General features: G+C 38.4%; 1 protein-coding gene across 25 annotated transcripts in view; it reads right to left on the bottom strand.

Annotated features, from left to right (window-relative positions):
- Window positions 1–439: 439 nt before the first annotated feature.
- ANK2 (ankyrin 2) overlaps window positions 440–11,644 on the bottom strand; it is a 720,153-nt gene continuing 708,948 nt past the window's right edge. For 15 of the 25 annotated variants that reach the window (XM_081237049.1, XM_081237030.1, XM_081237027.1 and 12 more), the window contains 6 exons: window positions 9,899–9,991; window positions 9,316–9,399; window positions 9,038–9,202; window positions 7,852–8,034; window positions 5,833–5,924; window positions 440–2,699 (listed from right to left, as the gene is read on the bottom strand). In XM_081237049.1, the coding sequence (XP_081093175.1) occupies window positions 2,516–2,699; window positions 5,833–5,924; window positions 7,852–8,034; window positions 9,038–9,202; window positions 9,316–9,399; window positions 9,899–9,991 (801 nt within the window). In that variant the 3' untranslated portion in view covers window positions 440–2,515. The remainder of the gene's footprint in view (window positions 2,700–5,832; window positions 5,925–7,851; window positions 8,035–9,037; window positions 9,203–9,315; window positions 9,400–9,898; window positions 9,992–11,644) is intronic. The other 10 variants (XM_081237043.1, XM_081237038.1, XM_081237039.1 and 7 more) reach the window with 1 other exon arrangement.

Here is an 11,644-nt window from a genome sequence, read left to right as displayed (position 1 = left end):
AACGAGAGATAAATAAAACCCCAGAGCTAAACACTGTTCCCAAAGGCAGAAGGTGTTTCCTGAGAGCCATGACCTTACAGGAGAGAAGTGAATCCGGGGTCCCTCTCTGTGCTGCCCACCCCTGGATCCCCTCTCCTCATCTCCTCCAAGCCCACAAGTTCCTATTTCTCATTTACTAGTGATCCCAAAACTAAATCTTTGTTTTTCTCCCTTTGCATAACGATAGCAATAAAAGTTCTTTGAGAGCAGGGATACAACCTTTCTGTTTCTCCCAGTGCTTAAACAGTGTTGGGCATACAGCATATTCAGTTACCAAATAAAAAGAACAAAGGCAAGCTGTTTTTCTTTTGGCTTCACATCTATTTCATCTCTTTAATAATGTCTTACCTCCTGAAATCACAGGTGAGTGCTAAAGAAGAACAAATCATTGTTGCCACACTTAACACTTGTACATTTTATTTAATTAAATCAGCCATTGTACACATTGCAGCTATGTATTGTTAGTGTTGTATTTTTTTCCATTAACTAATACATGCCCTCATAGATATATTCAATTAGTGTTATCACCATGGGAACAAGATGCTGATTCATCAACTGAAAATTCACTTCTTCTCACATTATTCAAGTTTTTTGATTACACGGCAAAAATCAAAATCAAAAAAAGGTGATTAACCATTATGTTGTTACACAGACATCATCTGCACTGCAAATAACACAACAGAAATGCTTTTCTTGAGCTCCAGTGAAGGTGTAGACAAGGAGGCCATGGTATGTCCAAAATGTTTCACCATTGGCCTCCTTCATTTTGGCTGCCAAAGATGCTTTCTTTCCTATCCAGCTGCCAAACGTGCTAGCATTCGAGGCTTAGGAGATTTGGCTTGTGGGAAACCTCCCTCCCAGGAAATCTTCTCTCTTGGCAAAATTACTTGAAATGATGAAATGCCATTGTTTGTCATCTTTGTTTTTCCCATTCAGAACAATGAGTCATTTTTGCACAACAGGAAAAGACCAGATAGAATTCGAAAAGGTTTAATCCCTGGAGGATAGACTCTGGTTTTCAAATTTTTTTAATTTCATCTTCATTTAATATACTTTTCTTTAACAAATAACTGATTCAAAATGTATACCGTTTATATGAATATATTTGTGAATATATATATATATGTTAAAATGCTACACAGCTTCAACCACTAGAGGAATAAGGAATAGGACATGGAAATCACTCAGATGATTAAAGTCCCTTCTTTGAAACAAACAAACAGGAAAGTGCACAAAGGCACTTCAGGGCTTCCAAGGGAGTTTGGATTTCAAATAAATAAACCCAAAATTTTAACCCAAACCCAAATTTTCAGGATTTCTCAATCTCATCTGCAAGCTAAAAAACAGACCTAGCTGAAAAGTGAAAAGTGCTTGCTGAGGGTAAAAAGAATGAAAACCATCAATGTGATTAGAAGATGGGTTTGAACTGTGGTTTGATTCTTAAATGCTACATGCAGGTATTAGAGAAGATATAAATCTGGAAGAAAAAAAATGAAAGAAACCACTCCAGCACGGTGAAGGAGTTTAACCGTTTGTGTAGGGGGCGAATCTTGTTTCCAATGAATTATCTACAGTGCAGTGGCCAGGAGAAAGTACCACCAATAAGACAGCGTGGTTTGCTAAAGCAGCAATGAAAACTGGAAAACTACAGTAGTTATAGCTTTTTAAAATACCCTGCCAACATGTCCCAAATCTAAAGGACCTGAAGATGCTAGACAGCTGCAGGATGCCACTGCTGGCAACTGAATACCTCACTGCTTCACCTCGTTGCCACGGCTCCCTTCCTCACTTCCCTCGGTGGCTGCTGGAGAGTCATAAATCACAGCTGGCCAGCACCAGCAATAAGTGCTTAGTTAGGACAGTTCTTCAAGGTTATGAACCCATCTTTCACTAGGAGCCAGGGCTACTCTGGAAGTTCTAAGGACATGGTAGGTCTGAAGTGCTTCTTTTGCAGGAGAACTGTATTACGTTCGATTGTGTTAGCAATATCTTAGTGAACCATTGTTCAGCAATTCCTAGAGGCCTTTTATTCCATGATGCCCAGTGTAGTTATGACAGGCAGTGGTTTTAATATGTTGTTCGTCTGAGCATTTTAGCTATATATATTGTACACGGGTATCTCTTTGAAGGATTCCTAGGTATCGTCATTTGAAGAGGTCTGCAGGTGAAGTTCTTCTGTTCAATGGATTTTCATGGAGCTTGTGCAGAAGCCAAGAAGAATAATGGAGGTGGCCAGGTCCCAGGTGAGCACAGACACAACAAAGGAGTGGATACAGCATCCAGGATGAAGGATGCTATCTTTGGTCACAAATTAGCTTACAGTTAAAGAGGATGGGGAAAAACTCAAATAAAATGCAGTGTATATGCTAAGGGTGGAAATCCCATTCATCAAGCCAGTTAGTTCACTCCTCTAATGAAACGGGAAGTTGCATATCGAGTGAATGTGTGGTTTCTGCTGTGAGAATTGGACAGCCTCTCATTTGGCCTCTTGCTTCAAGTCCTCCTTGCAGAAATGCCGAAGGAGTCGCTTGAGGTCATGCTGGAGGTCGTCCTGGACTAGTGCTTCTGGGACATCCTCCAGGTGCTCCAGGTAAATGCGTTTTCCATGCTGGTCCTTCACCACAGCCCTCTTCTGGGTTCTAGCTTTACTCATTGTTGTCCTGGAGGAAAGCAGACAAGAGAACATTATATTCTTTCTTCACGGCTAAAAGGCAGCCACTACCTTTGGTATGAGAGTACCCATGATAGGAAAGTACTGCTTACTGTCTTAACCTCTAGATATTTCTGCACTGGGCTATTAGTAGAACAAGTACAGCCATCTTTTCCCTTCTTTCTTTTAAACATGGTTCTCCTATCTGAAATGACTCATGAGATTTTTAAAAAGTATTTTGGAACAAGGAGTTTTTTTTAAACCTTTAAGAAATATTTCAAATAAATGAAACTGTGCTTTCATATGATTCTCTCAAAAAGTAACCACACAATCATTCATGTTTTGATTAGGAAAGAACATGGCTCCTCCTGAAACAGTGATTCCATATGTAATTTTTGATAGGCTATGAAAAACAGTTTTTAATTTAATTTATTTAAAATACCTTAATCCTTAAAGTACTACCCAGCTCAAACTTCCCGAAAATGTCCTAAGAGAACTTTTCCATGGGATATAGGTCTTTAAAAACTGGAATAATATTCTATCAGCATAAAGGCAGGTGACTACCAGCAAGAGTTGCAGGTTGGCCCAGGCCTCTGAAGCTCCATCTGGAGACAGTGGGGAAGGGAGAGGGAAAGGAAAAAAACCACTGAGAGACAAATCCTTCCTCTGTCTTCCCAGAGCGCAAGTACTGGCCCATTTTATACCTCCTACAGCTACTCAACAGTGTGCTGCTTTCTTGGCCCTTCATCAGACTGGCGATTACTTGAGAAAAGCGGCTCTGACGTACTATTACTATTATTTTCCTGTATCCTTGCTTGAAAATGATCATACTGTGATTTGTTCCCTCTCAGTTCTTCTCCCTCTCTACTTGTTTATGTATTTATTTTTGGCTCCATTGGATCTTTGTTGCTGTGCATGGGCTTTTCTCTAGTTGCACCGAGCTGGGGCTACTCTTCGTTGCAGAGCATGGGCTCTAGGCGCGTGGGCTTCAGTAGTTGTGGCGCACGGGCTTAGTTGCTCGGCGGCATGTGGGATCTTCCCGGACCAAGGATCAAACTTGTGTCCCTTGCATTGGCAGGCGGATTCTTAACCACTGCGCCACCAGGGAAGTCCCTCCCTCTCTACTAGTAAATACAATTCTTCATTCGGCAAATATGTGGTGAACGTGCCTTATGGGCCAGGTACTATTATTATAATAACAAGTAAGGAAACTGGATCTCAGAGAATTTAAGCAATGCTCCAAATAAAAAATAATCCAGTTACTACACAGCGGGGCCAAAGGTCAAAGATTCCAGAGCTTGAATCTGTAACCACGACGCCATGCAGCCTTGCTTTACACCACCATCAGAAGGATCAGTTTTCGTAGCTTTATCCAGCATTTTCCTTATGGATTCCTAGTGTCCAGAAGCTGGGGGCTCTGCCCATGGGCTGCCTTTAGCATTACTCTACCTTCCAACACCTCTATGCATTTCTTAAGATCACCTTGATTTTTAAAAGATGGCTGACTTCAGCCAGAACTCTTCTGGCTTTCCTTTGGACATCTTGTCTCCTTCCTTCTTTTGTGTTTTCTTACCTCCTCTTTTTTTTGATTCTACATGAATTATTTTGTATCTGAAAGCAAACTTAAATTAGTTCCTTTTGATAAAAAGGTCAAATTTGGTTCCAGTGGTTGAAATCAGATTATGTTTTCTAACTATTCAGCATCCACATATATTTTTTTTCTCCCAAAAGGCAAATATCTGACTATCGCTGCCAAGAGCTAGTAAAAACCTCTATGGCATTAGTGTCAGGGGATAAGCTTCTATCATATGACATTCCCTGGTGTTTTGTGCTCACACATGTAGATGAATATGTTTACAAATACGCATATGTATACGACTCAATCAGCGGGTATGATCAAATGTCTTCAGCAACATATAAGATAAAGTGTTGCAGGTCACAAATAGACTTCCATGACTAAGTAGCTGTGGAACTGGATTGAGATGTCTATATCCCTAGCTTCGCAACTCACCAGCTGTCATTGTGAATTTTGGATTAATTGATCTCTAAATCTATTCCCATGTGACGCTCTCATGATGCTAGGGTGTCTGTGGTTTATGTGGTTCCATATGAATGATTGAGTAAAAGACTTAAAAGTTCAAAGTATAAGAAGCACTTTATCCTTAATTCATATATAGCATTTTTAAAGTTCTGTGAGCAATTACTCTCTTTTACATTCCTAGCTGGGGCTGTTTTTCACATGTGGTTGGAGGGTGGAATTGTGACAGAACCTTTAACTTCACTGTTCTAATTATTATGTCCTACAGGCTAAACATAGCTTTGTAGAGTACTATAAATGACAATCTCTTCTTTTCAATGAAGTGAAAAGCACAACAGTAACTTCAATTTCCATTGTCTGTTTTCACTGCAAAGCTGAGAACGTTTTCTCAATCCTCACAGTGCTGCTAGAGGCCCAGAGAGAGGTGAGGGTAGACCAAGGCAACAGTGCTGAAGTTTACACATCAAATAGGTGATGGGGATGGGGGTGGACTAAAAAGCCTCATAGCTAGTCCCTGTTCATATGCACAAATATGAGTTGCTTACTGCTTTTATGATACTTTCTTAACTTATTAAAGCCCCTGGTTTCAGCCTCGCTAGGTGCATTGAGGTTCAAACCTCAATGCTCATGTTATTTGCCACTCATGCTCATGTTATTTGCCACTCACATGCAGAGTCATGAAGCAGCTTGTTTAAAACAAAAACAAACAAAAAAAACCATGTGCCATTCAAAGGAATGATTACCAAGAGCTGAAGGCAGCTGGTCACAAGATTAGTTTGTGAGCAATTGATTAGATTCCTCTTACTGTGCTTGACAATGGAATATCCCAGCTGCTTGGCCTCAACGAAATTGATGACTTGCTGAAACCCAGGAAGCGATTGTGTAAACAGTTGTCTGACTATCATCATGCCTTAGTATTATATTTAAAGCATCAAGAGGACACTTCAGGGATGACACACTTGACAAAAATCTTACAATGCAGGGAGAGTCTGCAGTTTCCAAGGGGTTTTAAGGTAGATGCAGGGGCTCTATTTTTCTTTTCTTAAAGTTGGAAAACTTTTTAAAGGTGTTAGTTGGCAAAGCTTCACCCCATGCTAACCCAAACCTTCTAAGTATTGATCCATCCTCCTTCAGGACTTCATTCTCTACTAAACTGGGGGAGTGGACTTTCATGTGGCTACCTGTGTAACTCAGAGCCTGAAGTAAGAAAAAAAAGAAAAGAAGACAAAACCCATCATAAACCATAGACTCTAACATAACCTATTACTCTGCTTAATGAATAGTATAAAAAAACATGCTTGAAAGGATAAAGAAAAACAATTCTTAGGGGCAGATCTAATTATTGAGTTTTATTTAGCAAGTCTGTTAAATTTCTCCCATTTGTGAGGGAGATTTGTTCTATTGAGAATTATTTTACAATTCTTGCAAACTATACTGGTTGACTTCTACTTTTGTGCTTGCCTCACCTGCATTCTTTCTGCAGTGGAGACTCTAATAACAAATACAATGAATAATGACCAGAGGCAAAAACAAGCAACGAACAAATAAGGCCCAAAGTGTATAATCAGATAATACATCTTTTGATTGTCCAAGGTCACCAGCTGTCAAAATGTGAAGAACTAAAAGTATTTAAAATAAGGTATGCTCTTAATATCCCAATGCATTCATATAAAATCTCAATGCATATTGTGGGTATAAAAGAGGACATACATGTAACATTTAACTTCAAAATGTTTCAATAGCAAAGAATGTTTTGAAGATGTTTGCACATGCCCGCCGTCCCTTAGTTGAAACCTTTGGGGCCAGATGTGTTTTAGATTTCAGAATTTTTTTCCTTTTGGATTTTAGAAAGGTAATATGATGTATATACTGTATATTCTAATAGCTCAGATAGGATAGGGACAGCATCCTGTAATCAAAGCCATTGATATATCAATAGCAAAACATGAACATTCACTCTTGCAGAATAAAAAAGACTGCCAAGTCATTACAGCCCCATGTCAGTTCACATTAAGTTTTATTGCCAAATTAGCTTGCTACTAACTTATAAAACTTGTTTTGGTTTTCAGAATGTTGGGATTTTTTTTTAAGATATGGAAATTTATTTCAGATGATCTTCACCAGCACCATAAATTCCATTCACTGGATCAAAATTCTTATACCAACATTTTGATATCTTCAGTGTTCCAAATCCAGAATTAAAAATAGAAAATTGTGACATTTTATTCAAATTGACTGCTCATTTATTGATTTGACCTAGAATGTGTAGTTTGAAAAACATTCTAGACAATAAGCAGCAGCCTGAAACCCTCTTTTAACTGGTGATATAGAAACAAAATATTCAATTATTATATAAAATAAGCCAATTCATTTTTAATTGCAAAATGCTAATATAAGGTTATCAATTATGGCATTTGTAGCATTACCAATCTATTAGTTGTGGGGGTTTTTATTAATTTTTATTGAAGTATGGTCGCTTTACAATGTTGTATTAGCCTCCACTGCACAATAAAATGAATCAGCCTATACACGTAGAGATATCCCCTCCCTTTTGGACTTCCCTCTCATTTAAGTTACCACAGTGCACTAGGTGATTTCCAGAATGTTGGGATTTTTGAATTGTAATAAGTGTTTGTGGATGTCACTGTGGACCTGTTTCCTAATTATTGAAAATCAGAACTTAACTAATAAAAGATACCTGAATTTTCTTTAATGCCTATCATTGGAAATATCTGAGAATATTAGCTAGCAAAGATAATGTACAATATCTGTTTCTTTCCCTTACTAATTGGGAGTGCAAGTCACTTCTGGGACTTTTAGGCAAGACGTACAATCATGTCCCGACTTCAGAGATTCTGATTCTCATTGAGCTGAAGTGAATCCTGGTCATTTGGATTTTTTAAAGCTCTTAAGGTGGCACAAATCAACACAGTAAGTTGAGTAAAATATTATTTCACTGTACATATTATTCAAACAGGAATTCTACTCTCTTGAATTATTCTGCATCCTTCCATGAATACATGTATGGAATGACACAATGATAAATCATTTTCTTCTCAAACACAAAGCACACATAAAATACCCCCCTACACACACACACAGACAAAGTGATGATGCGTTATACCTCTTCAAAGTCATCTTTGGCTGAAGGAAGATCAGTGGCTAAACTAGAATCCCCCAGATGCTTCTCCATCCTCTCTCCATGTACCACAGTTGTTTTAACAACTTTGCTGACTCTACGGCCTTCCACTGGTTCAGCCTGAAATTGTGAGGTACTGGACAAAATGCTGGGCTCAGACAAAGTTACCTGATGAGTGAAGGACATACAATATACAGTTTCTAACTGCCAAAATGTAACAATGATGAATTTTTCTATGTTAAAAAACACATTACAATGGTATATCCTGAAAACAGCATTTTGTCAATAAGAAGCAGTTAGAAGAAAAATCTAGAATCAGTTGGTAACATCTATATTATGACTATATGTACACAGTACCAAATCAACCACTTAACTAGTCACTTGAACGAAAATTGGTCAGGAAGCTTCATGACTGAGAAATTGACTGCTCAGTGCACTGCAGACATAGCACCCTGTGGATGAACTCTCTTTTCCCATGTGTAAATGCTTTGTTTTGACATTATGAAGTCAAAATTAACCTCCAAAGGAGGAACTGACAGAGCTATGAGAAACTGAAAATGTAGATTTTTAGAGAACCTCATGTGTATAATAATTACATTTTGAGGATGTGAATGAATGCAAGATGGTAATAATCTCCCAAGTTACATGTCAAAAAGAGTAAATATGTTTCTGAAAGAGGGAAGTAAAACAGAAAGAAATAAAACTATAAATCAAGTGAGTTTCTGGATCCTAATTTCAGTGACTCTGAAATGCAGAAGTTTGTAAATCAAATATTTATCTAAGGTGCCCTACAGAAGGCTGCTACTGCCGACTGGGCAAAGCACCACAGTCCATTTGCACAAGTTTTTTTCGGAACCTACTGCTTGCCAGACGATGGGATCGCTGTCTTTTAAAATTTGACTTTTGGATTTCTGCTGCAGTCAACTGAATTAAAGAGAAAGTAGAACTAGAAAGGACCAAAGACAATGAGTATAATGGTTACAAATCTCACTGATGGTTATCTAAAAATTTCACAAAATCATGAAGAAAAAAATGAATGTGTAACTAAACGAAGACTGCCTTATAAAGGGGAGAAGTGAGGCCAATAGGAATAAGCAATCTCGTCCATCTCTTGTGAGCTCTATTTTAAACCTCTTCATAAAATTAGTTCTGGAGAATCAGATGGTCTCACCTCCGACTGTTCAGTGTCACTCTTTAACACAATGCGCTTTATGACTTTGGAATAGCCATCCCCTTCCTCAATGTTGATGGGATCCTGTGGTGTTCCCTGCATCGTAATCTCTTCTTTCTCTGTGCCATCAGAGGAGACGTACCGCCTAATGATTTTCCTAGTAACCTGGAAGATATTTTATTCATGTATCTTGTTTTTGAGTGACAGGGTGCCAGGGTACTGATACATTTTAGACAGGAGGCTTGAAATGAACCATGGTAAGATACTTAAGATAATACCTTCTTTACCACAGTGTGTCCCTGCTCATCGATGTATTCTTCTTCTGTGACTGTTTCCGGGGGTATGTCAGGCATATCATCTCCCTACACATTTGAAAGAAAAGGGTCACTTCCATGTTTGGCATCAATGCTGAGGAATTACTCCCAAGTGCTTACAATGCCAGGAACGTTAGAAAATTAAAGGGGCTTTGAGAAGCATTGCTGAGATGCCAAATCCTGTCAAGTAGTATGTTTAAAAGAAAAAAAAAAAAAAAAAAGGTGGGTAACAACATGCTAGAGAACCTGACCAAAGTTAGCTCAAACTTAAACAAACAAACAAACAAGCAAAAACAGACAAGCCAGAGGTGAGGTGGGTGGAACTGAAGAGGCTAAATCTTGCTCTTTGCTCTCTTGGAGGTATGTGGTGAATGTCATTATCGCTGCATTTCTTCACAAACAGAACTTAGGAGGGTTACGGGATCTGCTTTCTGAAGGCCATGCACTACCAAAGGAGCATGCCAAGCCCTCCATTCCAGGTCGGTCACTCTCGAAGGGTTACGGGGACAGAACTGTCCCGGACGTGCAGTAATTTAACAGCTGGTACCTGAATAATCACTCGTCGGCGGACAACCCTGGTAGTTAGCATTGCTTCCTCATCTGAGCTGGCCTCCAGCTCACCTAATTCCTCTGTTAGCTCCTGGTGGAAGCATGGAAGCACTTTTTTTTTATCATGCTAAGGAATGTCTTCACTACTGGTTTCTGCTTTAGCTCACACTGGTTTCTGAAAGCTTTATTCATGGTGATTTTGGTGGAAAAGCCAGCAGGAGTGAAAACAGTGCATGCTGAGCTCAAACTTCAGTGAGAATATAGCTTTTTGTTCATTGAATGAAAAAAAAAAATTCTGGATTCTGAAAGCTGTCTGAGCACCCATCTGTCAAAATCCATCAGAAGAAACAAGCAGCTTGCCAACATTACATCTTGGACTCAAACTCCTGGTGAATGTAAACATAGACCCTAGGCAGCACAATAAATACTTGTGAGCCATTGCCTCTTGGGCTTAGGCTTAGAATGATCCAACCAAAGGTAGAGAAATGTCTTAATTCTTGTAGCAGAACTTTCTGCAGGAAGTCAAAATTTCCTGTGGCTATTATCTGGCCAGTAGTACATTTCCCTACTGGCAAGATAGAGGAAGAAGAACAGGCTACAAATAGTATTAGACTCATTTTGCAGAGAAGTTGAGGTGCAGAGGCCAATCCAATTTTATGGGTCTGGCCCAAAGCCAAAGCTGGAGCTAAGAACATAACTTTAGATTAAAACGTATGTCTTGGGAGCTATATATCGAATCACTCTTTCCTAATGGAATGCTATTAAAAAAAAGAAAAGAAAACTCAACTAAATTTTGTCAACACAGTTTAAAATACCACTTATATTTCTATATTCTTTCCTGCTAAAGGAAAACATGTACATTTTAAACCAAATTATTCTTTAAATACACTTAGGAATCTGCTGCCTAGAAATATGGTCAGCAAGAAAAGTGATTGAAATTGGACCCTCAAGTCAGGGTCATGAGAAGATAAGGGTCAAAATAGGAAGCTGAAGAATTGGAAATTCATCAAGAATAAGTAGAACAGGCCCATATAAATAATGTGGAATACAGGACAACTTGTCAAAATTTATTTACATACACAGAACAGATTAAATATATGAATTATCCAGATAACTGTCTCAAGCCTATGCTTCAATTGGCCTATAGATTCTTAGATTAAAATTGGAAACTTTTAAGTCCAGACAGCATCTACCAAACATTTTTACTAGGATTCATTTAAGCCAAAAACTTGGAGATGAATTATTTTATACAAAGGCAAACTTGGAATAAAAATCCATTCATGGGATGAATTCATTATTTAAGATAACTGCCAAAATTTCGAGCAGTTCTCATCTGCCTGGACCTCCGCTAATTTTAAACTATGATTTTAGATAAATCCTGCTAGCAGATATCACACTCATAGTGAACAAAAACAAATGTAGATGTTAAGCCCAAAGATATGCCGTATCACTTTCTCCCCCAGAGTTTTAACTTTTATAAAACATTCTTTCCTAAAAGATGTATATTCATGCTTTAAAAATACTTCAACATACATTTTTGAATCCAAAAAGGAAAAATATATCTAATTTAATCCTCTACAGAGTTACTGAAATGCAGATTCTTCTCCCCTCTCCTCCCCTCCCTGGGATTCATTCTGATTCAGGAGTCCTGAGTAGGGAGGGATCAAGCTCTCCAGTTAAAGCTGAGGGATATGAACCATTCAGACCACATTTTGAGAATAAATAGTTTAAATGAGTTTCTCCA

Source organism: Mesoplodon bidens, assembly GCF_964165515.1.
Source record: "Mesoplodon bidens genome assembly, chromosome: 1".
Taxonomy (NCBI): Eukaryota; Metazoa; Chordata; class Mammalia; order Artiodactyla; family Ziphiidae; genus Mesoplodon; species Mesoplodon bidens.
Note: the sequence above shows the minus strand (reverse complement) of the source record. Positions and strands in the feature narration are given on the sequence as shown.